Raw genomic sequence first — 27,093 nt, 5'->3', positions numbered from 1 at the left:
ACGCCCCCCACACACACACACACACACACACACACACACACACACACACACACACACACACACACAACTTCGGAGAACCATAATCAAATATCTGCTACTTTCTGAAAGCTTTACGTGCTTGAACCCAACAAAATCACTTTAAATGTTAATGTAAAAATACAGATTTTCTGATTATTAGCAATGTACATTTGAACAATCCTGATATCAGTTCTTACATTAACAAGATTGAAGCAGTGGATGAATGCTGATGAAGATCACCTTAGATGTATAGGCAAAACATATTCCAGCTTAATAATCTTCGTAGCCTAAAAAAATTCAAAAGTGAATAAATTAAAGATTACCTACCAAATGTCTCGTCAAGCCTGCGGCAGAAGTGACGTCACTGGCATCCTGAGGGTCACTCATTGCTTATGGTCAGGTTTGTGGGTGGTGCTGTAAAGTGCGCTGGCTTTAGCCCTTTTCTCTTTCACTCAGACTCAACTGGGAACTTTCGGGCAGCATAACCTGAGGTGACACATGGAAAAAGAAAACATCTGCTTGGTTAAAAGTTCTCCGACAGATCGATTTACATGTTCATGTACATGTCTTAGAGACAATCTTTATTTTTTCTTCACTGAGCTTCTGTTTTTTGTGGTTTATTGAGAAATGCAGCACTGAGAAAGCTCTCGACTTTAAAGAGACTTGAATGGCCATTAAAGCCTGTCCATTAATGGTTTTAAAGCCCTAAAGTAAAGATCCATATAGTTAAATAGTAACATAAATGATACATTCTGCGAACAGCAGTAAATATATATTGCTGGAAGTCTTTTAAGGACCCAATAGATAGAACTATTTTTCTTCCATGCCATTTCACTTGATTATTATGAGAGAAAATGATAAAATAATTCATACTCATAAAAACTATTGCAACATCACATATATGCACATTTTTAAGTAAAAACATTTACATTTTAAGTAAAAATAAATACTCAAGAGTAAAATATAAATTATATTTCAGAGGCATTTCCCCGTCCTAGTTCTTAGAGACAATCTTTATTTTTTCTTCACTGAGCTTCTGTTTTTTGTGGTTTATTGAGAAATGCAGCACTGAGAAAGCTCTCGACTTTAAAGAGACTTGAATGGCCATTAAAGCCTGTCCATTAATGGTTTTAAAGCCCTAAAGTAAAGATCCATATAGTTAAATAGTAACATAAATGATACATTCTGCGAACAGCAGTAAATATATATTGCTGGAAGTCTTTTAAGGACCCAATAGATAGAACTATTTTTCTTCCATGCCATTTCACTTGATTATTATGAGAGAAAATGATAAAATAATTCATACTCATAAAAACTATTGCAACATCACATATATGCACATTTTGAAGTAAAAACATTTACATTTTAAGTAAAAATAAATACTCAAGAGTAAAATATAAATCATATTTCAGAGGCATTTCCCCGTCCTAGTAAACCCTGGGAGACACTTCACTTTTCAATGCTACATTTTATCTTCAACTTGATATTCAGACACTGTAAATCTGTCTGAGCATCAGTCAACAACCAGGTCAAAGCTCATATGCAATATCACAGTAACAGAATCTCATATAAATTGGGCAGGGCACAGGAAATTCTGTAACATTTCTCAATGGAAAATACCAAAATTAGAAGCCACATCCTTATTCAAATCCATACAGATGTAGGTGTCATATCAGTATGTGAAAGGTCACAGTATTCTTTTTTTTCCCCCTACAGACCATCAGTAAACTATTTTTTAAAGGGAAAAGCATCAGTTGTTCATAATATTGCACTTATAAAGGACAAATTAACAATGAGGAATCACAAAACCATATGGCAATTTAAAAAGAAAAGAAAAAGAGCACAAACATCTTGAAAAAAAGAATAATTCACACCCGTGAACATCTAAATATGAGACTAAAACCGCTGCCACTGCAGTCTAAGAGTGACTGCTCACTCAGCTTATCTATTTCCCCTGACTCTTTCTTGCAGTTTCCTGTAGCACCCTCCATTCAAAAGTTAAGTAATGTGTTTGACGTTGGTGAAGCATGCACTTGCCTAAACACAGAACACTCTTTTCAAGGCTGAGTAGTTATAATAGCTGGAGTTCATGTGCACTGTTTCCTTTCTTATTAGGACTTCAAATGTCTTCAAAACTTTTCCCAGAAAAAGTTTTACAAAGTTATGTTAAACTGTGATACTGAGATGTTAACTGCATTATGCTAAACTGTGATGTGTTCAGAGCCACGTGTTGATGATATGACCTCAATTTGGTGAAGGTGCTCTATTTTCAATCTTACACTTCATATGTTAAACTGAAGCTTTTGAGTGTGTATGTTTTTAATGTACCTTTTGTAACAGGGCCTTTGATCCAGGGGTGTCCAATCCTGGTCCTGGAGAACCAACGTCCTGCAGTGTTTAGCTCTAACTCGTCCCCCTTGAAGATTCTAGTAATCCTGAAGATCTTCATTGCTTTGGTTAAGGTTTGTTTAACTGGGATGGGAGCGGAGCTCTGAAGACAGTGGCCTCTCCAGGAACATAACTGGACACCCCTGATTTAATGGCAGCAGCACTCCAGCTGCATTATCTCCACACGTGATGATCATGTTGTCCAGCATGATTTGAGAAGGATCCAAAGAGCACTTTAATGGAAGGAAATCTGAACTTTTATACAAAGGGGTACACATGGTTAGTGTCATATATTTGTACAATCTTAAATAGTCCACAACATTTCTTTGCTTTAAATTTTTTTTTTCTACCTGTAAATTCAAAATCAGAAAACAATTGCTTTATTTAAACGTGTCCTCGTTATATATAGTTTTTCAACTTAATTTCTTTGTTTTATGCTTGAAAAAATTCTTGACACTTTCTTTTTATTTTCAAGTTTAAATAAAAATGGCCAGATTTTCAGTGTATCCTCAGACTTCTGGGTGCCACTGTGTGTCTGTACACTAAAGGTGACTGAGGACAGTGATTCAGCAGATGTTTCCCAGAGGCTATGAGCATCCACACTGTAAGGCTTACACTTATTCTGCTGCCATGTGAACACTAAATTCAGAACTGTGTAATATAAATAATAGTTTCTAACAAAAAACAAAATATAGTTTCTTTACAGCATGTAATCACAGCACATTGACTGTTGCTATGTTATATGTGCTATTCGCCTGTCTGGTGACAGTAGATCGTCAGAAATAGAAAATAAAAATGTCAATGCCATGTAGATAGGACACTCAACATTGCACTGCTTTGTATTTAGCACTAATTTTAAATAAATGTACATTTTTATGCAAATTTACACACCTGGCAAAGTGACTTACAATGCATTCAAGTTACTAAAACTATATATTTTATCAGTCCCTAGGAATCCAACCCACAATCTTGACGGTTCATAGCACCATGCTCTACTGTTTTAACTACAGGAACTCTAAATAGAACAGGTTTGTTAGAAAATGAGTAAAACCTTCAGTATTCCAGTCCATTAGAAGAATCACTGAGTCATCTCATGCTCTTAATCTGGGCCAAAGTCATTGTTGCTCTGATACCAAGTGTAACTCTAGACCCCTCATCATCACTGGGCTGGATATACAAAGGATGAAAGAGAGAAAGAGCCACATTCCTGACAATCACAGTCCAGTGACAACAACAAAGAATGAGCAAAAAAACATGATTATGATTCGTTCAAGCATATTTCTAAACATATAATTCCTCTCTCCCCGATAGTGTGCATAAAATTTAAAAATTCCAACAGGAAGCACTTTGTAAGACAGGAAGGGCTGCAGTTACATTTCCAGCAAAACATAACTCCAAACACTTTATGTGCCTGTTTGTCTACCACAAAAATATGAACATACCCTTCCTATATAACAAGCAACAGAAAATCAAAGACATAAAACCAATGGCTATACCTAACTTTTTTCTCTGAAACATATTTCGAAGAACATCTTTTTTGTCCATATGATGAAAGTTAAAGGTCACCAAAATGGTTTAGTTACCAACATTCTGCAAAATATCATCTTTCATGTTCCACAGAAGAAAGTAAGTCATACAAGTTTGGAATGACATGAGTGTGATGACATCCAATTTTAGGAGAACTGTCCCTTTAACTACACATTGTTACAGAGAAGAAAATCACAGAGAGAGACTTACCTCAGAATGCTCACTGCAGGGAGAACTGTCCCTTTAACTACACATTGTTACAGAGAAGAAAATCACAGAGACTTACCTCAGAATGCTCACTGCAGGGAGACTACAGCTACAGCAGTCATTGTAGTGCGATGGCAAAGACCCACTGAAGCCAAACAGCCACCGAAAGGCAGAAAAAGAAAGAGACACCGAGAGGGAGGAGGGACAGGAGGTGAAAAAAGGCAGTGATTGGAGAACAGAAAAGCTGTTCTGGAAGTTGAAGCGCACTACAATTTTATCCTAACCTCTCTCTGTCTCTATCTGTCACACACACATGCTGTTCACTTCCAACCTTGAGGCACCCACTGATAGCTGTCCCTCCCCCCTCGATTAAGTTTCCTCCTTTAGCCCTCTGACAAACATGTGACCAAAGGGACGTGACTCAACAATATGGCTCTATGGCATGAACTCCAGGAATGATTTGAAAAAGACTTAAGATACACACATCCTAGTACTATGTTTGGCACCTGCTACGGATATACTTCATATATGTCCATGTATGATTTTATTAAAGGGGTCATATGATGCGAATTAAATTTTTCCTTTCTCTTTGGAGTGTTACAAGCTCTTGGTGCATAAAGAAGATCTGTAAAGTTGCAAAGACTAAAGTCTCAAATCCAAAGAGATATTCTTTATAAACGTCCAATCACAACACACTGGATAGCTGGCCAATCAGAGCACACCTCACTTTTCAGACCGATGAGCTTTGTAAAAATCGATGCGTTTCAGAAAGGCGGGGCATTGAGGAGAAACAATAATGTACAGTATGTGGAAAATAATGTGTTTTTTAACCTTAAACCGCATAAACACATTTCATTACACCAAATACACAAAATAATGTTCTTTTTAGCAGCATCATATGACCCCTTTAAAGATTGTGCAAAAGTAACAGCTTTGACATGCATGCACGTGAAATTAATGCTTTAAATGGGATTGGGGGGTCTGGGATCAGTACGAGTTAAACACATTTGATAGCATTTGTGACAATGTTAATTACCACAAAATATATTTTGAACTTATTTTGACTAAGAAAACGTATTTAATAAATAAAAAAAAATTAATAATAAAAAAAGAAAAAAAACTTACAATGAAAATGAATTCAGCCAATATTTAAATGTTAAAATACTGTGTCAATTGTAAAGGCACAAGACTTCAAAATATCAGAATCAGTGCACATATGCACATTAACATGGTTTTAATATGGCAACGAAACGACAAACTCTGAAATGACTGTAAGACTAATTTAAACAGCTTTACAGCTTAAATACACAAGTTTTAACAGAAGAATTAATGTACATTCATTTATAAAATTACAGGCTTCGCATTTTTGCTTTTAAATCCTCCATAAATTGGCCCCATTCACTTCCATTATAAGTGCCTCATATTAACCCTGGATTTATTTATTTATTTTCATTATTTTAAAGAAATTAGGTACAAGTCTAAATTAATTTTTTTGTGATAGTCAACATTACGCCACAAATGCTGTTAATTGAGCATTAGTGTTGCTATTGTATTGAGCCCGGAATATTACTTTATTTTATTGATTATTATGAAAAATTGAGAGTTAAATTGTGAAACAATAAAACAGAAAGGCTCAATAGTCTTTCCAGCCAAAACAATGTTTTCAAGCAAGCAATTTTGCATGTTTGCTCTATCAGTGGAGATATCCTTTATCCTGCTTATGACCTCAGTGGCCACTGGACGTTAGTAAGTCTCAGTGACAAACTACAGCACAACAGTTTGTGTTTAACTGATTATATGTTCAGCACTGTTCTAGGAAATTTCCCTCATATCTTTATTGTTTCCCCAGGTTATAGTTTTAATTGCAAAATGACGTCTTCATAACGCATTTAACACAGAAATGTAATCCTTGTCCTGAACATTATGATATAATGTATCACCGCGAACCAGTGATGACGTGAATTCACGGCTGAATTGTTGCACACTATGCAATTCAGCCACCAGCAATTAAATAGTATGCTTTAAATTTCATATTACAAGGATGCTATTATAAAGGTAATTTATAACTGAACACTGTCATTTCCTGTTTGACCTATGCAGATTGTTTTTTCTTCGTAAATACACCCTGATGATTTCAGCAATCACGCCTCGTGACATGGCAGTCAAGGGTTTGGCCGCAAGCTGATTCGGTGTCTGTTTTCTGATTATGGTACTTGTGGAAGACATGGCCCAGCAAAAACCTTTGATATATCAAAGAAACATGCTTGAAAATACAGTTATTTAAGAGCAAATGCTATTATGTGGATTAGATTAATCTGTAGAAAAGATCTCATGTTCCTATCCAATAGCATTGTTAAATTAATAATGAAATATTTCACACTGGGTAGTCGAATAAAACCTGTAACTGTAAATTGGAAATATGACATAAGGGGACAAGCAACCGGTGGGCTAATTATGGATAATTAGTGCTTTTGGGATAACCATAACCCTGCTAAAACATTTTTTCAGCTCCAGCAGCTGTGGTGGGAGCAGTCGGAGGGAGGGGAGCAGGGTGCTGGCAGGTGTTATTTTTACAGCATCAAATATTTGTTGTTAAGGTCTTCATTTACAAATGGAGATGTCTCAAAAACAAGCCTGCCGATTCCCCATCCAGTCACTGTCCAAAATGTCAAACTATATTTCTGTATGTTCATATGAACACTGCTCTGCAAAGTCAAAGTGACCTGAGGGAAAAAAAATAAAAATAAATGGTCTGGAAACACAGAGCCATTCAGAATGTCTATTTAGTAAGCCAACCTAAAAAAAAAAACGAGAAATGCTGTGTTCATTGACTATGTTTATATGCACATCAATTACATTTACATTAAGTTATTTAGCAGACGCTTTTATCCAAAGCGATTTACAAATGAGGACAATAAAAGCAGTCAAAACTAACAAAAGAGCAAGCCTAACGCAGTACACGTAGCAACATATATATATATATATATATATATATATATATATATAAATAATTAAGAGCCATATTCTGGTTGGGACTTTAATGCTCCACAGTTTTTGGAATATTCATTTATACATGTAATATAAGAGCCTTTTTTTTATATTCTAATTCTATATTCTGGCTAACTATTGCCAGTAACGCTGAACCGTAATTTAATCAACCTTTAAATTTAATCAAACATATCTTGGACCTATGGTACTGTTCAGTGTCATATAGTGGTTCTTACACTTCTTAAAAAAAGAAAAGAAAAAACAGTTCGGCCAACGTACCTTCTACAGAACAGAAATGGACATACAATTAAACTTTGGTAACTTGACATTTATCAACAAATGTCGTCTAATAAATTAATAAACACGTTTTTAATTAAAAAACAATAATAGAAATCATGCTTAAATGCTTTAAACAGATCGCATTCAAATTTAAATGGGGTTTAGAATAACAATCTTGTTACCTGGTATTGTGGCGGAAACAGATGACCATCATTGAGCTTTCAGACAAACTGCACTCCTTTTTCATGCTTACTACAATCTTTCACATAGATCTCTGCTGTTCGTTCTCGCACCGATTACTTATTTTTCTAGTACAGTTTAACTAACGTTAGTGTCTCATTTACCGTCAAATGCATTTGCAGAACGCGTTCAGCTCACACACAGAGTCAACGCACGTGTCTGTCGAGCAAATGACCGCGCTTCATGTCGTCTGCTCGGTCTGGGAGCAAAACCTGTTCAGTCCCAAACGCTCGGGAAAACGTGGACATGCGGCATGCAGATGTTTTGTAGACACCACATCCACACTGCAAGCGACATGACAAAACTACGCGACTAACATTATTGCCAATAAAAAGAGAGAGAAAGATCAACACTGCATTGTTTACAATTGACATCTCGCGCTTGCAGAGCACTCAGCTCGTTAGCAGTGTCGCTCCCACCAGCAGTGTTGACTGGGTGTGTTAAAAAAAAAAAACATGATAACATTTATGACTATGAGCTTCAGAGCTCAAATGATTACCGACCTCATCACCTGTCTGGACTTCATCTACCGTGCGAAGAAAACATGTTAAATGTTCAACAAAATCCCAAAAATATAGCATGAGCTGCACGCTTTGTCAACCTCAGTCAAATATTGACCATGACTACAATCCACAAGTTGAGGTAAAAAAAAAACGACCGGTTAGAAACGGATCTGAAGGTTGAGCATCGACCACCCTACAATAATACATTAAAAAGTAAAAATACATAAAAAATTTTTTTAGCTATTTAGCTATGAAATGATACCTATACTCACAGTAGAAGGGAGGTTCAGTACATGATTATTCCAGTGCTGCACAGCAAGTCTCACCATACAGGGGAAAAAATACTCACCTGTCATGCAAGAGGTGTCCAGTCTTCCAAATGCTAAATATTTGTGTTTAAAAAAAGATGATTTCGCTAAGTCAACTGTAAGGAGGTAGAGGTGTCAGTCAGATCTTGTCGGGAAACCTTTGCATGCTTTCTCATGAAGAATCAGACAACTTTTTGCATAGGGCATTCAAGAGCCACTTTATATACAAGAAGTGGTGCATGGTGTGTGCCTGTGATTAATTGGTCAGCTTTTAAATGCCTGGGGAAGAAGTGCAAAACACCAGTGGCATTACAAATGCACAGCACAAATATTAACCTGCACGAACACTCCATTCTGTTCATCACTGTTTCTCTGATAGTCTTGACTTGTTTTTGATGTAAATATGAAATGAGTTTGTGATATTATTCTAGTTGATCTTGAAGGGATAGTTCACCTAAAAATTAAATGTCATTTCAGACTTGACTTCAGACTTGAAATGTCATTTCATGACTGACTTTCTGCTGCGGAACACAAAAGAAGACATTTTGTTTCAACTGTATTTGCCCATACAATGAAAGTCAAAGGGATCTAAAACAACAATGGACCCCACTGACTTTGGATGGATAGAAAAAAAAACGCTCAGACATTCAAAATACCTTGTTCTGCATTCCACATAAGTTATACAGGTGTGTACATTTTTGGGTGAACTATCCCTTTAATGTTAATATTTGAGAAAACAATAAATTTACTCATTTACTTGAATAATCCATATTAAATACTTGTAGCATCAACCAGCACTTATTTCAACCACACAGCTGTTTACTGCTATAGTAAAGCACACAGCTGCATCTTTGAACTGTATTTGGAGAATAAATAGACCTCTTATTCTAACCTGGTGTGCCTGAAACAATGTATATTTCAATTATTAATAAATCAGTTCTTTCTTCCCAGAGTTTATCAGTGACAAATAACCGATTGTTTAAAGCTCATGTGTGCACTCCAGATCTGATCTATTGTATATACTGGTGGTGACTAATTGTCCCTGCTTACAAAAATGCACATGTGGCTCTTCCCAAGCAGGTACCTTGTAACTTCAAAGGTCAATTTAGTCAACTTTAGTCAAAAAAATATTACTAGCTTGAGTTACCATCAGTGTTCTGCTGTGCCCTTTCAGAAAAAAAAAAACGTATTCAAGTTATGGACAATTACAATTGTACAAAGGTACAATTATGATAGATCAGCACATAGTGAACTTAGAACAACCGAGGAAGCATATCAGTTTGTTTTGCATGAAATCAAGGCTATTTCTTTTGATCTAATCACTATGACAAGAGTAGCAGATAAACAAGCTGTTCTTTTCCAACACAGAATAATCCTGCAAAAGCTGATGATAATATATAATTAGACCGTACACATGTGAAGAATATTGATGAGAGTGGAGCAGAATGAAAAATGACCACCCTTTGTGCAGGTGTTCTGTGGGAACTATCGCGTCTATGTCAGTGTTGTTAATAAATAGGGATCCTTTGACAGAACAGTGTTATGCAAACCTGCTTTACAATTATCTAGACAATTAAAGGCTTCTGATTCAGCATAAATAATGGCTTTTTTACACTGAAAGGTGGGGAAAAAAATATATATATTTTTGAGAGAAGTAAGCTATTGGTATAATTATATCCAGGATAATTACTAATTTGTTTGAAAGGAAATGCAGCAAATATTGTGTTTACCAGTATGTTAAACTTAATTTAGTAGCTCAGTTGTTTGAGAACAAGTTCAGTTCAGCCAAAAATAAAATGTGAAATGCATATCTGATTTATCTTTTAAGGTTTACATATGGATGAAAGACTGAATCACATTATATGCAGGGGTTCAGTTTACAGTTTACAGGTCATATGACGTTGCTAACAAGAACATTATGTTGTGTAGCTATTTGGTGTAATGCAATGTGTTTATGCGGTTTAAGGTAAAAAAACACATTATTTTCCACATACTGTACATTATTGTTTCTCCTCTATGCCCCGCCTTTCTCAAACGCGTCGATTTTTACAAAGCTCATCGTTCTGAAAGCGAGGTGTGCTCTGATTGGCCAGCTATCCAGTGCGTTGTGATTGGCTGAATACCTCAAGCGTGTGACGGAAATGTTACGGCCCTCAACACACTGTGATACGGTTTCCCAGCACCGCGAGACAAAACCAATAAAACCCATTACAAACTAGGCATTTGTTGCATCCAGTGGGGACATAATTACTGATTAGGCATGACGAAGCGGATATCGTCCTCTTTTGGAAGACCTAACAAAGTAGTTTCGCTTTCACAATGAAACACACAAAGCATCTCCACAACATGGCGCCGCGGCAACAACAATACTACAGCGAGAATAAAAGTTATGCCTTCTTTCTTTGCGTGAACATTTGGGCGGTGTTATGCAAATCTTCCCACACAGTGACGTAGACATGTGGGGGTGGGTTTAAAGGAGCCATTTTAGGAGGGCGTGGACAAGTCTTAACTTTTATAAAGAATATCTCTTTGGATTTGAGACTTTAGTCTTTGCAACTTTACAGATCTTCTTTATGCACCAAGAGCTTGTAACACTCCAAAGAGAAAAGAAAAATTGAAATCGCATCATATGACCCCTTTAACATGAGTTGATCTACCTCTAGCCACCATTTTGAAGTCACATGACTAGGTAAACACTACTTTCTTTTTTCTTTCTTCTTTCTTTTTTCTTTTTTACTCACAAAATAATTGTATAATATCTGACAAATATGCGTGCAAATTGGACATTTCATTGGTATGTGAAAAGCTTTGCTTTGAAGGAAAGAATTTGTTGAAAATTTACTCACCCTCAGGTCATTCGAGATGTAGATGAGTTTCTTCATCAGAACAGAGATGAAAAATTAAGCATTACATCACTTGTTTAACCAATGGAATCGGCAGAGTGAATGAGTGCCGTCAAAATAAGAGTCCAAACAGCTGATAAGAACATCACAGAAATCACCAAGTAATCCACACGACTCCAGTCCATCAATAAAGGAATTGTGAAGTGAAAATCTTCATGTTTGTAATAATGTTTTTAACTTTTACAAACTTTTACTAGTCCTCTATCCACAATATTGCTTTCTCCAGTTAAAAAGTTGTCTTATCTGAATCAAGAGAGAAATATGCACCAATCAAGCACCGTTTAGAAGCAAAAACAGTCTAGAACATTTTTAAACACATATGTCGATGGATTTTGATGTGAGAGGACAACAGGCCATGGACTTTTTCACTGGAAAAAGCATTATTTTGGATTATGAACTGGTATTTTGACCAGAAGTGATAGTTTAAAATTAAAATTGAATTTGTTTCTTCTACAAACACGCAGCTTTTCACTTCACAAGACATTAATCGATGGACTGAAGTCGTGTGGATTACATTTTTTATCAGCTGTTTGGACTCTCATTCTGACGGCACCCATTCACTGCAGAGGATCCATTGGTGAGCAAGTGATGTAAAGCTAAATTTCTCCAAATTTGTTCAGATGAACAAACAAACACTTCTACATCTTTGGATGGCCTGAGGATGAGTACATTTAAAACAGATTTTCATTTTTGGGTGAACAGTTCCTCTATTGTTATGTTATATCTCAAGATCATTTAGCAGTCGTAGTCCAAAAGTTAAAAAAAAACAAAAAACAATTAGTGAATTGCAAAAATGAGAATGAGGTTTTGTTGAAGGAGATATAAAAAAAGACATGGGAAAAATTAACATCTGGATTTTGTTTTTAAACCTAAAAACTTAAATCTTACAGAAGCAGTAGGGCTTTCATAAAAAAATGTAACCCTGGCATCACATTCTTCATATACACACATTTCTGCATGTTAACATGTTGTGAACTGCAAAAACAGACAACATTCAGTCATAGCGTGAGCATGTCAGAGCACGTGAAATCATGCGGTGAGAGGAAAGTGATCACAGCACAATAGAAAGCTCATGTAAATCATAATTTTCCTCCCTCAGACTTGACAAACTATCAATTATTGTTCACATGACTGCTAACCAGTGTGAGGGCAGGGAGCAAGAGAAGTTATTTTAGTTGCAAACCGGAATAAACAAATGAACCAATGCTCATTGAGATAATTCAGACGGAAGGATACACAGAAATGAATATTTGTATACTCAGCAGCCCTAAAAAGCATTTGGACACTCAAACCACAAAACCCATGCTAAAAACATTTGATATGTTTATGTATCTTTCCAATTCCCATTGCACTTCCCTAAGAGAGGTTTAAGTCAAAAGGCGAAAAGATTGGAGGCCTAAATGCATTGCACAACATGACTAGCAACATTGATTTCTTTGGCAATATGAAGTTTTTGTCCCACCTCATGCCCCCTAGATTGATGTCAAGTCAAGTCAAGTCACCTTTATTTATATAGCGCTTTTAACAATACAGATTGTGTCAAAGCAACTGAACAGCATTAATTAGGAAAATAGTGTCAATAATGCAAAATAACAACAGTAAACACTAATTTTTCAGTTAAAAACAGTTCATCATTGAATTCAGTGATGTCATCATCCAACTCAGTTCAGTTTAAATAGTATCTTTGCAATAATTTGCAATCAAGTCAACGATATCGATGGAAATGAAGTGTCCGGGTGACTGCAGTGACCATCTGATCTGGATACAGACTGGATCTGGTGGCTACGGTGACCTCGGAATAAGAGAGTGATGTGAGATTTGAGTTTGAATGAAAATATGAGCTGCTCTTATCTGATGAGCCACATTCTATGAGATCCTCAATTACTAGTTGAGTCACGTTGATCTCAGCCTCATGCTCCCACTAAATCTTTTACCACCCAGGCATGACAAGACCACACTCAGAGCACCCAGCCTTAATGCATCCCTTCTCCTTTATTAGGACGGCCCTCACTGTTCCCACTATTAATAATTACAGGTTTAAAATATCATGTGCGGATTCTAATACATTGGGAACATGACACAGCAGCTCTTCTTGGTGCACTTTCTGAAAACATCTCTTGTGAAAGAGACAGATCAGATGGAGCTGCTGATTTGAATCCTGTCGAATGAGAGAATATTTAACTCTTTTATTGGGAAAAGGAATCATCTTCAGAGAATAAGACCAACATTTGACTAATGGTTTAAAGAGTGAAAAGGATCCAAGGCCAGTTATTAAGTAACCAAGTTAATCTAATTCTCCTTTAAATTGACAGACTAAAAACAGCAGAGAACCTTCTAGGCACCAGCTTCGCTTCGGTCGCACATCTTGAACAGCACCAGACAACTTCATTAAAAGATAAAAGTAAAACAGATTTTCAAGAAAGTAAATGCTAACATTTATAAAGATATAAGGAAGTTAAATTAAATATTTAAGGGTTAAATTATGTTTCCCTTTCATGTATTGTGTCTAAATGTCACAACCAAAATACCTTCAAGAAATGAAATAAAGAAAAACTGAAACTGAACTTAAGTTTCTGCATGTTTAAAAAATGCACTCCTCAATTCAACATTTTGGATTGACTGATCGTTTGGGTTTAAGAACACTTGAATGATCTTTAGGAAATGTGAGCACATACTGACCTCTACACTGACCTTCACGATACAGTTTGATTACAATCCACCGTCTCTCCCAACGCAAAGTTCAGTCATCCAGTCCACGCTCCCAAAAGGCCGCTGTCGACAGCAAGAGCGCAGAGCCATATTTCTGTGAATATGCACTGACGTCAGGCGTGGTGGTCATGTGACCTTATTTCTATTCAAATTTGAATTTAAATTCTATTTACATTGTGCATTGAATGTGGATTTCATATATTATTATTAATTTATCTTAATGCCTGGCACTTCAGATGCACTCAAACATACGGGTCATTCTTGTGGTACAATATTATTAATAAAAATATAAACTCATCAATTTTATATACTTTCAAACGATCACATTTTAAAATATTACAAACACATTTGTTTAAATTAATCCTAATATCACAATTAGAAATTAATATATATTTATTTATTTACATCTTTCTGACATTTCCCTTATTGCTTGGGAATATTGTTTTAATTTGTAATTAACTAATAAGGGCCACTCATCCTCCAGGGTGTGACAATTTTGGTTGAAAAAACAAAACAAAAACAAACCCTAACCCTAAAATAATAATTAAAAAATAAACTATAAAGAGCAGGTTTACAGATGAAAATTCTTGACCTATTACTAAGGTACTTTTTTAAATGACTGCATAACAGGAATAACACAAAGTAGACACACCGGTTTATTATTCACTCTTCTGTTTATTTATTGTACTAAAGCACAGATGAGGTTACAAAACAGCACAATATCCTGTTATCACCCACTGGCCATTAGTATTTTAACAGGAAAAAGAGGGAATGCTTTTCAGTTCTAAATTAGCACACAGTGGGTCTCTGTACCACAGATCATGCAGTAATTACAGGTTACACGTATTCATTTGTAGACACAGAAGTGCACAGAGAGAGAGAAATAGGAAAGGCATAGGGTGATCCATATACATTCACACTTAATATGCACATGAACAATAAGAACTGCACAAAAGATTACACAGATCACCTCAAATTGAAATCCTTCCTCTGAAAAAATAGCTTTCAAAACCAAGCGTGTTAAGCTTTCAATGTCTGTAAAGCCTTTATACATTTCTTCTAAAAAGGAACAAAGTTGCATGTGTGAAATATACATATGGAAAAATACATACATTTGTGTTTTTTTAAACTGCCATTTATTTCAGCAACAATATTGAAGGTTAGCATAGCCTTAAATCAAGAAATAAAGTGTATGGGTATGTGAGGCTTTCCACCCAAATCTCTTTCACTGTGACAAATCAAACACCAAACAATCAAAAAGATGAATGTTTAATTTACAGAAACAGTTTAAATTGCAAGCAAAGAGGAATGTCAATAGCGGTTTAAATGACCTAAAAACCTATTGAGGTTTTCAGAATTAAGTAGGGTTTTCCAAATTAAAATATCAACACACTCTCTACACCTATAAGTTCTTAAGAGACAAGAGAAGTATATTAAAGCCCATGGAAAATAAGCCCTATGTGCTTAAAACAAATCATAAAATACATTATATCAGCTTTTGTCTCTTCTGAATGTAATAAGTCATCTCTTTTCAAATAAGTCAGCACCTGACAATTCAGTATCTAAAACATTTTGCTCCAAGGTGACTTAGAAAATGAGAAATAAAAGCAATCAAGTGTCTTGAAAATGAGCAAAAACTCCCAAGCATCACACACTTACGAGTTAATTTACGAGGCAATTTATAGACATATATTGCAGACCTCACGACTGACCTGTGGGACCAAGTGCCGCATTTAAAATCTCTGCTATTGTCACATGACAGAATTATATTTGGCACACAGAATATTTTTTTTTATAAATCTGCATTGGCTGCATACAACAACACCGAAACCTCATTATCAACCAGCATTCAGAGGCACTAAATATTTACCGACCGCAACTTGTAAGCTCCAGCTTCTGTCCCCAGTCAAGAGCAGATTATTGCACAAAAAGCAATTTAAAGTGTCACATAAGGGCCTCTCTAGCTCTGGTATAATTTCACTGCACAATGTTGCTGATTGACAAAACTCAGGTTGAAAGGACTGTTATACATTTAGTGATCGCCGGCAAAGAGCTGCCTGTCAAGTTTAAGATTGATTTCAACTATACAACGTGCAAATGAAGGGATAATATCCATTGACAATTAAGTACTGTCACTATATTCCCCACTAAATCACACTCAAACACACACTGATTCTTTTTTCTCATTATTGTATGTTGGAATTCTAAACATTATTTAATGCAGATGGCCTAGGGTTTTTCAAATCACTTGAACTGAAAATACAAAAATGATGTGCAGTGATTGTCTACCCTAAACAGCATGTGTATATCTGACTGGTAGCATGGTTATCTTGCAGCGAGGGTGCATACAAGGTGTGCAAAGAGCTGCCTAACCATGACCAGAAGGAAAACAACAGCACACATCAAACTTCAACTGTCACACAGAATGAAGGAAGACTGTTCGCTCCTCACCAAACCTTGGAGTAACTGAGAAGGCAGCACACATCAAACTTCAACTGTCACACAGAATGAAGGAAGACTTTTCGCTCCTCACCAAACCTTGGAGTAACTGAGAAGGGTGTGTGTGTGTGTGTGTGTGTATGTGTGTGTAACAGAGGACAAAGGCTAAAGCCTGGGCACAGCATGAACACCTCACTCACGGCTCCCAAAGAGCTGAAGGAAAAAAAGGAATATGTAGACCACATCCATGTAGAGGCAGATGGCTCCGAACACATGCTCCTCTGGGTTCAGAGAGTACCGCCTGTTGCCGAGCAGCAGCTGCATGTCAAATGCCAGAAACTATAGCATGACAAAAAGAAGATAATTACATCTTGTATGAAGCACATAAACATGACGAAATTGCATTGTTAAAGGGTACTAACCAGAGTGAAAACCAGAGCACCAAATCCAGCATAAGCAGTATGCAACCAGGGTATCTAAAACCACAGACAGAAGCAGATGTTTAAGTTGACAACACTGCACTGGAACACACTGGGAATGCATTCTGCACACTGTATAAACGGTGGCAGGTGTGGTTACCACAACTTCACTGTAAAAAAAGGTTGCAACATTTTAGGTTTTACGGATTGAACTTAAATTTATAGTAAAAACCTGTATTTCATTAACTGGTATAATGTTAATATACCAACCTATAATCTCTTTTGTACCTTTATAATATACTGACAACCACCAAAAAACACAGGAGGTAATGAGAAAGTCACATGATAAATCACAACATGAAGGTCACAACAAGTAGCTTTTCCACAAGCAGAAATAACCAATTAACAAGTTTTTACCGTACATTGTAAGAAACAAATTCATAGAAAAACGGATAATATGCTGGCTAAAAATTACCAGTACATTTACTGTTAAATTTACAGACATTTCCTTCGACCCTAAAACACAACACAATGCAAAGTGTAATTCAAACTATGGGTGAAACACCTGTAAAAAATCAATATAGACAATTCCTTCATATTAAAAGTTTGGGCCATATTTTTACGGACTTTTCTTAAGAGTGCAGCATTCTTAGAGTCGTTTACCATTAAAATTCTGATCATTTTATCCACCTTATTTTTCAACGCGGAAATAAGCCGTTTTCTGTGAATGTGCGAGACTTCCGGTTCATTAGCCACTGTAGGAAAATAACGAGAAGAATAACAAAGTAAACGGTTAAACAGTTTACACTACAAACCAGTGTGTTCATAATTAAACTAATACATTAAAATAATATGGTAAGACACACCAGTTTGCAACATCAAGCAGCAAAACGAGTTGTTTTGTACAGCTAAAAGTAGCTGGAAGGGAATAACACCGGAAGCCAGATACATTAAATTGGCTGCGTCCGTATAAATAAGGTGGATACAGTGTAGATAATTAAAAAAGATAAAGGTAAAAGTTAAATCTACGTGATTATAGCACAGCATAATAGTGATTAAATATCTATTAAGGGTTTACAAGCAGCTTACATATCCAAATGGTGCGGTGAAGAACAGCAGAAGCCCGGTGATCATCAGCACCATCATGAGGGAGAAAAGTAATCCATGACAGGTGGTGAAGTCAACCTAGATGACAGAAGACCTCACTCTATCAAATGACATGTAAACGAAGCACTTGAAAGAAGCCATTTAGGACAAAATGATCTCACCCTGGATTGGAAACAGAAGAGTGTGATGGCCAAACACACCAGTGCTGTGATGCCCACACACATCATCACCACTTTGGTATTATGATAGCTGTAAATAGAAAAAGAGTGAGATTGCTGCAAATTCAACACATACACACTAACATTCTAAAGAGTCTAAAGAGCTAAAAAATGAAAAGAATCATTATAAAGAATATTTCACTTCTAACAGTGCTTCGTGTTTTAAATGAATAGAATACAATAAGTGTAATAAGTTATTACATTTAAATATAAAGTTTATCTTACCTGGCTAGCATGCCTGCCATATAGGACATTGCCAAAGTCTGAAAATAAAACAAGAATATTCACCCCTTTCTTTTTCTGGTGGTTAAAAACGTTAAATGATAGTGGATACTTATTACAAATTAGTGTTTACCATCATTTAACTTTCAAATTAATGAGACAATGAGATCACTTACAAAAATGGCTAGAAGGATCATATTGGTAGGGTATCTTCGTCTGTAGATGAAACACAAACACTGATAGATAAGTGATGTATGCTAAAGAAGCTCACAGTTCCTGAAATCACACACCTCCTATGTGAGCAAACATCTCATATGTTGGTTTCAAACTCAAAGACAAGAAGAAAGTATAATCTTATAAGTATAATATTTTCTTACCGTGCATTTGTGCTGCATACAAGCATCAGGTATGTTCCCATGAAAGTCATGCTGGACAAAAACAAAGCAGTGTCACTAACAGGGTAAACATAACTCAAACATAAAGTCCCGAAAGTTCCCTCTAATGAGGAAACAGAACAGTGTATAATTCAGTCACTTACTATGAGGTCAGATAGAAAACTCGATTGTACTGTACAAACTTCCGGACAGGCTCACTGTGAAAGACAGTGACAGTGCTTTCTTTTAAAAGTGCAATAAATGCATATAATGGGGTTGTCATGTACTCTGATGTGTGTATGGCTTACCAAAATGTGAAGAGTGACACCACACCAAATGTGACCATGAGCTGAACCATGAGGATACAGAAGACCTGCCAAAGAAAAACATGCTTTTCGTGATCAAAATTTTTCAGGTAGGTAAGATTTTTAAATGTTTTTGAAAGACATCTCTTAAGTTCATCAAGACAGTACTAAAAATACTCTAAAACAGTTATATTGTGAAATATTATTACAATTTAAAACAGCTGTTTTCTATTTGAATATATTTTAAGTTGTAATTGCAGAAATTGCCAAGCTGAATTTTCAGCTGCCATTACTCGTCTTTAGTGTGACATGATGCTTCAGAAATCATTCTAATATGCTTATTTGATGCTCAAGAAATATTTCTTATTATTATCAATGTTGAAAACAGTAGTGCTGCTTAATATTTTTGAGAAATCTGCAATACATTTGAAAGAATTCCTTGATGGAGGTAAAGTTAAAAGGAACAGCATTTATTTGAAATAGAGATCTTTTGTAACATCTGAAATACTGACATATTTTCCCTTTCCAAAAACAGTTGAATCAGGACTTTCACACCTTCCTGATGAACATACGGCGGACATTCTTGTCCTCCCAGTTGCTTCCACTGAGGCCGTCGAAGCTGCTGCTGGAGCTCGGGTCAGAGAAGGGTGAGGACATGTCTGCAGCATATGCATTGGAATATCCTGGACCTAAACACACATTTTGCACTATTAACATTGTTCAAACAGAGAACAAAGACATCAAAGATAATGTTCCTTGCTTACCAAAACTTCTGCATCTATAGCCAAAGATATTATAATAGATTGTCACTTACTTGGGCCAGGATGCACATAAGCCCAGCTGGGGTGCATGGGCATGGTTGGGGGTGGCATTGGGGGCGGCTGGGAGGCATAAGTGAAGCTACCAGCTCCTTGTTCTTTATCTCCTGCTGTAGCTTCAGCATAGCTGGGTGGGGCTGCTGGCAAACTCATGGTCTACTGTAAAACAATATCATTAACACAATGAAAGAAATCATCCGAGGATGGAATCACAACTAGCACAACTAGATCTGATACTTGAGCACCCTGGCTTGCATTAATATTTTATACCCCAACACCAATGGAACTTTGCAACTCTTCACCACATGAATTCATTATGAACCTAACACTTGGATCCTTTCCTGTTTTAAGCCAATAGCAGACAGAACGGTTAAAGAAGAGCTTTTATAAAATTATCTTTCAACTGACCAGATTATAATGCTTATAAATTAACTCTGTAAAGCCTGACATATAAGTCAAAATGTTTTTTAATGGAAGAGTTTATTGAACCTTTACTCAAAATTTAAAAGAACTTCTGATAGCTTGTAACAGTATAACAGACTTTTTACAAAAAAAAAAAGCTTAAAACTTTTAGTTGTCGCTCTAAATCTCCTAACAATATGTCTTAGTAAAATTATATTTAAATGTTTAGTTATATGATCAACACTCTGTAGTATTTATTGTGGGGGGCAAAACATATAATGCAATACAATACAATGATGACTGAGAGATAAGAACATTCCTCAAAAGCCTCAATACTCACACTTAAACATGATATGGATAATCAAGCCAACTTAAATGACTTCAGTGCCGTAAATGTTCATGTTGAAATATTAATATCAATATAAAATGTATTCTTACATTTACTTTTCAAAATGATAAAAAAGTTTTCACTGCAAAAAGACACGTTTACCTCATCCTAAAGGTGGACGTTTTTAAAATTAAACTAAAAAAAGTATAATTTTCTTGCTAAAAAAGTATGAACCTGCAATCAGATGACAGAAGGCATGTAGAAGATTGTGTAGAATTTATTTTTTTCTTCAACGAAGTGGTGATCATGCTGATAATTTAGAGGCTTTAGAAATCATTGTGTCAAATATGAACAGTAGTATTTACATGGTTAATTGTATTGTCAAAAGTGTAGTGTTATCTATCAGTTATTATCAACAATAAACATTGAACATCAGTTTAGACATATTGATCTGGCTAGTGACTGTAGAGCTGTCAAACACACCGCACAACAGTCTCTCATCCTAAACTATTAGTCCTAATGAGTACCGTTATACTAAAGTCAGGAGCAGAGACAGAACTGATACACATGCTGACAGCACTTAGCTTAGCTAGCACATCGATTACACTTTTCAAGCCCATTCTGTCGTGTATGAGACGACAAATGATTTGCTTATATAAGAATATGGCTGTTAGAAAGTACTTAAAAATGTAGGTTCTAATTAATTAGTCATAAACTAAGCTCTGTATTTCAACTTACCTTACTGTAACAGCTAATGTGATACTCGAGATTCCCAAGTAAAAACAATGTACTCAATCATGTAATGACGTACGTCCGGTGTTTCCGGAAATGATAAACACGAATCATGCACCGTTTTATCAAAATGTACTGTATTGATTATTGAACATATTGATTAAATATTTTATTTTACAGCGAAAACGTGCTGTTGCTCATACAAGCCAGTAAAATAAACGAACTCACATATTTGATTAACTAACGTTATATTTTATTTTTGATGGCAAATTTCCATATCCATAAAAGCAAATTCTCGAATTAGAAATCATGCTTTTTATTATTTAAAAATAAGAAACATGTTATACTGAATCAATCTGACCTTCAAATAAAAACAAACCGTGGCTATTCAGATCGTACACACAATTCTTTGTTAAAAACTGTTTATACATGGTCATATTGTTCAATTACAAAGTATTAAGTGATGTGCTATAATTTTGGATAAACGTCATATTTATATGAATATTTTATATATCAGAATCAGCAAGAGCTTTATTGTCAGGTATGTTAACACGTACCAGGAATTTAGGGTGACAGGAGCTTCCACTGCACAAACAGAAGGACCATGACAAGACACAGATCATAGAAATAGAATAACCAATAGGAAATAGCAATATGCAACATACATACACACACATATATACATGTATATACACACACACATACACAAACTAATAAACATTACTAGAAAAGTAAAAGACACCAAGGTAAAAATGTCTAAGCTGTATATATCCCCTTTTTCTGTTGAACATTTTGTAAAAAGAAACCTTAAAAATACATTTATTAATCCCAGTTTGATTACAAAGGTAGAGAGGCAGCTGGAATTATTCAGCTATGCAGACACTGAACCATAATCCTCCTGGTTCTGTAAGAAACCAAGATAATAGATATTGAGCAAAATGTATAGAGAAGACAGATTTTGAACTCAAAGGAAAAAATGTCCAAGCCAAATCAATAAACGTACACTTTTAATTAGAATTAGACATTTTAGCAAATAGAGCTTTAAACAATATTTGATCAAATAAAAAAACCTCATCAAGAGTTCTTTACGTTTACTTTATCCTTCATCTTACAGTCTTTGTCCTATAGACCTTTCCTGTTCTAGTACAAAAAAACTAAGCGCACACCCATGATTTTAATAGGTATTTTGAAAGTAAAGTCCAAATACTGTGATGCATATTAACACACAAAAAAAGAAAACAAGACAGCTACTTCCACTGGAAACCCCAGCGACTGACTCGGGTGTTACAGGTGGTACTGAATCTGCAGTCTAACCAGCATGCTTGTATTTCCTGGAGAGCAATAGTCTCATTGGCAGAGATGTTGGAACTGTCCTCTATGGGGGGCTCTACTGGCTATAAATCATGCATCTGTTTGTCGATTTTTGATTTTAGATGTTCCTTGTAGGCCAGAATGTCCCTGCTCCATTTTGTGATAGTCTGCTTTTCACAAACCCAGATCTCCTGAGCCACCTGCAAGGAAACAAACCAATATTACTACAAAGTAACAAAGACCTCAAGTCAGCTGCATTAGCTTGACCGAGACAAAATGATAGTTAAATGTACAAGAAGGGCAAAAAACTAACTTAAACTTTCACATTACCTGCTGAATAAGCCTAAAGTCGTGGCTGACCAGCATCATTCCACCCTCAAAGTCATTGATCGCCTCAGCCAGAGCATCAATGGTTTCAATGTCAAGGTGATTGGTCGGCTCGTCAAGAAAGAGCATGTGGGGATTCTGCCAGGCCAACCAGGCAAAGCAGACACGGCACTTCTGTCCATCAGACAGATTCCTAATAGGGCTCACCTAGTTTAAAAAGGAACACATCAATATGTAAAGTAGAATATATTTGCAGATTAAAATAGTAAAAAAAAAAAACCTACCTGCTGTTTGCCGGTGAGTCCATAGCGGCCAATGATTTTCCTCATTTCTTCTTTCTCCTTAATCTCAGGGTAACACTTCATCATGTATTCCAGAGGTGAAAGGTCAAGCTCCAATTGCTCTGTTAGATGCTAGAGAAGTTAAATACTATTAAAACCAGTCTAAACCACTGAACTCAAATTATATGGAGGCATTTTAATATTAACAATAAAGGTCATTTAAGTTATTGCCATTATCTTCACTATTATGATCCTGATCCATTATAATTATTACTACGTAAATGTCATGACAAATGGTCTAGCCAACAGACCTGATGATATCGTCCAATCTTCACATGGGAGTGTTTTCTAATCATACCATCTGTGGGCAGGAGCTGAAAAAAAAAAAAAGAGAAGATATTTTATAAACCACAATACTAAAAACTCCAAACTACACAAAATGTGTGAACACCAAAGTTAAATGCATTTGTTAAAATCTGCCTTACCTCTCCAGTAAGGAGCTTCAGCAAAGTAGACTTTCCCGCCCCATTGGGCCCTACAAGGGCCACCCGTGTGTCCAAGTCAATTCCAAACTCCAGGTTCTTATAAATATGTGGCTATATAACACACAAAAGATACATGTGAGAACCTCAACCCAGAGAAAGATGCAACAAAAGTGTGTCAAATGTTGTATTGTATATTAGACCTGCATACCGTATTTTCTGAATACCTGAAGCTGACATTCTGAACCATAATGACAGGAGGAGGGATCTTCCCACAGGGAGAAAAATAAAATGACAGGGTCTGAAAAGACAAGGTAGTTTGAGTCATTTTGCTATTGACTGAAATGTAGCATATACAGCAACAAAAAAGGCAAACTGCATAGAGTTGTGCCTGAGATCAAGTGGAAACTGTTCTTTCATTACCTTGTCATTCACAACACGCTCGGTAAGACCTGAGGCAACCATCTTCTGTAGAGTCTTCTCTTTGCTCTGAGCTTGTCTAGCCAGCTTGGCAGAACCGTGACCAAACCGAGCAATGTAATTCTGAGGATCAACAAGAACACGTTTAGATAGCCACATCAATCACAAACTAAGTGTTTGGAGAAATGCAACGAAAATTTGCATGTTTACAAAAGTACATTTAGAAGTTTACCTTCATGTGTGCCATCTGGTCCTGCTCCCAGTTAAACCGCTTCATCTGATTCTCCTCCAGTTCCTCTCTGGTTTTCACATACTGGTCATAATTACCCTACACAGAAGAGGATGAATGATGAAATAAATGAAACTGCACATTTGTAATTCTAGGAAATCAGCCCTAAGTGCTTACGGGGGACAGAATTAGTCTCTTTACCGTGTAATATTTCAGCTTGCACTGGTGGAGGTGAATAATGTTAGTACAAACACCATTGAGGAAGTCCTGAGAATGGGATATTAAAACCAGAATTCTTTTGAACCTGTCAGGGAAAAAAAAAGAAAAACTTGAGCATATAGCTCTCCGCATGGTCTTTGCAAATAACTGCATCACAATAACAGAATGCATTTTGTAATATAACATTGGCAACACTAAAGGTGTGCTTGTTAAGGTGTATTAATTGTAACAACATTTATTACAATACCATGTGTTACTACAGCATTAGGATTAGAAAAAAGACAGTGGTATCCTAACATCTTCAAACAAAACCGCATCTAGGTTGTGCTGACAGATCAGTTAAACGCTTCGGTCTAGTTTTTGTCAAAGCTCTATCCATATCAATGAACAAACTGCTTGATGGAAGAGCTACAATTCGGCCTTTTGTTAACATCATTTCATCAGCAACAATACACAGTAAACAAATAAATATTAACCCCTTTATTCAATATTCTCACACAGCCTTTGTTTTAAAAATAAAGACTTACTGTCGGAGCTCTTCCTCCAGCCACACACATGCGTCCAAGTCAAGGTGGTTTGTTGGCTCATCCAAAAGCAGCATGAAAGGCTTGAGAAACAGTGCCCTGAAGATTTCAGAAAAAACATGAGTTTAAATTGTTATGCAAAGATATATGCAGACGCATTCACTGAAATGCATGGGGATCAGAAAATACGCTTCATACCGTTTTTGTCACTGCACAGTTAGCACAAAGCAACTGCGCTATCATTCGGCCTTTTATTACATCATCTCCCAGCAGCTCTAAACTTAAGTATAAGATTCTGAGAGCTCACCGAGCAAGAGCAACACGCATCCTCCAGCCACCGCTGAAGTCTTTGAGTTTCTTCTGCTGCATAGCAGTAGTGAAGCCGAGACCGTTGAGGATCCGCGAGGCCCTCATCTCGGCTTTATCAGCATCCAGCTCCTCCAAACGCTCATACAGCTCCATCAGTTTCTCACATTCAGCTAAAGTTTGACAAACAAATGTAAACAATTAAATTCACAAATTACAAATAAGTGTTCCTCAACCAAGAGATTCCTTAAAAACTGAACATAATTAAGGAGCCTTCTCAAGCAGAGGTGTTCAATATACCACGCCTAGGAAAGGAAGCTGTTACAAAAACAGTTCCTATGAAAACGTGGAAAGTTTTCATATTGATCTGACCTATTAAAATAAATTATTCTCAGGCAAAAATGTGAAAATGTTTATTAAACATTCATTAAATGTTTATCCTTATGCCATCATTGGTTCTCGGACTTCTTGGGATCAAACAATTCATATCGAACAAGTATGGTTTGAACAAGTAAATGCCAATTGTCATTTCTAGGTGAACTAATCCTATCAAAATATGTCATTTGCATTTGATCAGAGTTGTTGAAACTCACAGTCCTCATGAGCGAGCTTTTCAGCCTCTCTCTCCAGCTGGATTCTCTCTTCATCTACCTCCATGACACACTCCAGAGCAGTCTTCTCACTGGGAGCCATCTCACGGGTCAGGTGGTAGATATCAATGTGTTCTGGAATCGGCACCTCCCTGTGACCAATTGCTGACAGCAGCATGGATTTGCCTACACAAAAATGTAGATACAAGTCTGTTATCTATGAGCCTGACAATTTAAGTAATTTCTAAAGCCACCAAGAGGAGATCTATTAGACCAACATGAACAGATTGTTGATTTACCAGTTCCATTGAGTCCGATGAGGCCATACCGACGGCCAGAGTTGAGCTCCAAACTAGTGTCACTGAGTAGCTCTTGTCCGTGAAAGGTGAGAGACAAGCTGCTGATGTGCACATCAGTGCTGTTGGGATGAGATGCCAACACGCCAGTCACTGCCCGAGCCTCGGTTTTCTTCAGCTCAAACTCATCCAGCTCCTTCGTCAAACTGGCAACCCCTGTAAAAAGAGAAAAATAATATTCAAATGGATTAAGGAGGATGATGAGAATCAGGTTTTAAAACATCCTGAATAAAAAGCACATGCAATGTCAATTCAGACAAATGCATAAAAACAGATGGGCTGAACAAAAATGCAAGTCCACTCTCTGACAGTAGATGGCACTTATAGAAAAGCAGAAATAACCTTTGCAATGTGCGAAATCCATTGTCTGTCATCAACAGCGTAGCAATGTAAGAAACATACAGTATTTACATTTTTTTTCAAACAGCTGATTTTTTTATTCGCTATGAGGTTTATCAAATAACACAGATACAGAGAGAAAAGAGTCATGTTTGTATTCTTTCACAGCTATTCATTGGCGCTTGGAAAAATCCTTTGGGCACATGACCAAAAAACAAATCTTATTGGTTGGCCAGTTTTCTTCACAGTGCAATGGAAAAGAGACTAGAACACCT

At 36.3% G+C, this 27,093-nt stretch overlaps 3 protein-coding genes across 5 annotated transcripts in view; all 3 read right to left on the bottom strand.

Moving 5' to 3' along the window:
- Positions 1–2,419, bottom strand: part of LOC107700975 (anion exchange protein 2-like) — a 17,321-nt gene extending 14,902 nt beyond the window's left edge. Inside the window, exons 1-2 of the mRNA XM_016502856.1 lie at positions 2,347–2,419; positions 346–504 (exon numbers count right to left, since the gene is read on the bottom strand). Coding sequence (XP_016358342.1) covers positions 346–405 — 60 coding nt within the window. The 5' untranslated portion in view covers positions 406–504; positions 2,347–2,419. The remainder of the gene's footprint in view (positions 1–345; positions 505–2,346) is intronic.
- A 12,306-nt stretch (positions 2,420–14,725) lies between these two features.
- Positions 14,726–21,520, bottom strand: LOC107701017 (protein lifeguard 2-like). Of its 3 annotated transcripts, XR_001635601.1 has the most exons (13): positions 21,441–21,520; positions 19,969–20,131; positions 19,710–19,843; positions 19,158–19,222; positions 19,014–19,067; positions 18,853–18,903; positions 18,652–18,691; positions 18,479–18,516; positions 18,197–18,284; positions 18,018–18,113; positions 16,932–16,985; positions 16,609–16,848; positions 14,726–16,526 (listed from the first exon to the last, which is right to left on the bottom strand). XR_001635601.1 is itself a non-coding variant. In XM_016502912.1 (12 exons), the coding sequence occupies exons 2-12, from the start codon at positions 20,123–20,125 to the stop codon at positions 16,702–16,704; spliced, it is 924 nt and encodes a 307-aa protein (XP_016358398.1). In that variant the 5' UTR covers positions 20,126–20,131; positions 21,441–21,520; the 3' UTR covers positions 16,571–16,701. The 3 variants fall into 3 exon arrangements, 2 of the variants coding, with proteins under 2 accessions (XP_016358398.1, XP_016358399.1); XM_016502912.1 differs by lacking the exon at positions 14,726–16,526 and having other exon boundaries at positions 16,571–16,848; XM_016502913.1 differs by lacking the exon at positions 14,726–16,526 and having other exon boundaries at positions 16,571–16,848; positions 19,969–20,128; positions 21,441–21,514.
- A 406-nt stretch (positions 21,521–21,926) lies between these two features.
- LOC107701016 (ATP-binding cassette sub-family F member 2) overlaps positions 21,927–27,093 on the bottom strand; it is an 11,364-nt gene continuing 6,197 nt past the window's right edge. Inside the window, exons 3-15 of the mRNA XM_016502910.1 lie at positions 26,423–26,635; positions 26,127–26,309; positions 25,535–25,706; positions 25,231–25,326; positions 24,686–24,788; positions 24,488–24,583; positions 24,259–24,378; positions 24,047–24,136; positions 23,839–23,949; positions 23,665–23,727; positions 23,357–23,485; positions 23,076–23,279; positions 21,927–22,945 (exon numbers count right to left, since the gene is read on the bottom strand). Coding sequence (XP_016358396.1) covers positions 22,829–22,945; positions 23,076–23,279; positions 23,357–23,485; positions 23,665–23,727; positions 23,839–23,949; positions 24,047–24,136; positions 24,259–24,378; positions 24,488–24,583; positions 24,686–24,788; positions 25,231–25,326; positions 25,535–25,706; positions 26,127–26,309; positions 26,423–26,635 — 1,697 coding nt within the window. The 3' untranslated portion in view covers positions 21,927–22,828. The remainder of the gene's footprint in view (positions 22,946–23,075; positions 23,280–23,356; positions 23,486–23,664; positions 23,728–23,838; positions 23,950–24,046; positions 24,137–24,258; positions 24,379–24,487; positions 24,584–24,685; positions 24,789–25,230; positions 25,327–25,534; positions 25,707–26,126; positions 26,310–26,422; positions 26,636–27,093) is intronic.

Source organism: Sinocyclocheilus anshuiensis, unplaced genomic scaffold (assembly GCF_001515605.1).
Source record: "Sinocyclocheilus anshuiensis isolate Anshui unplaced genomic scaffold, SAMN03320099.WGS_v1.1 scaffold1143, whole genome shotgun sequence".
NCBI lineage: Eukaryota > Metazoa > Chordata > Actinopteri > Cypriniformes > Cyprinidae > Sinocyclocheilus > Sinocyclocheilus anshuiensis.
Note: the sequence above shows the minus strand (reverse complement) of the source record. Positions and strands in the feature narration are given on the sequence as shown.

Coding starts and splice junctions, on each gene's coding strand:
- LOC107701017 (XM_016502912.1), bottom strand. CDS start 20,125: ATGAGTTTGCCAGCAGCCCCACCCAGCTATGCTGAAGCTACAGCAGGA. Junction 18,285..18,478: donor ATGGCAGGCATGCTAGCCAG/GTAAGATAAACT, acceptor TTCTATTTACAG/CTATCATAATACCAAAGTGG. Junction 18,114..18,196: donor TCTTCTGTTTCCAATCCAGG/GTGAGATCATTT, acceptor TCTGTCATCTAG/GTTGACTTCACCACCTGTCA.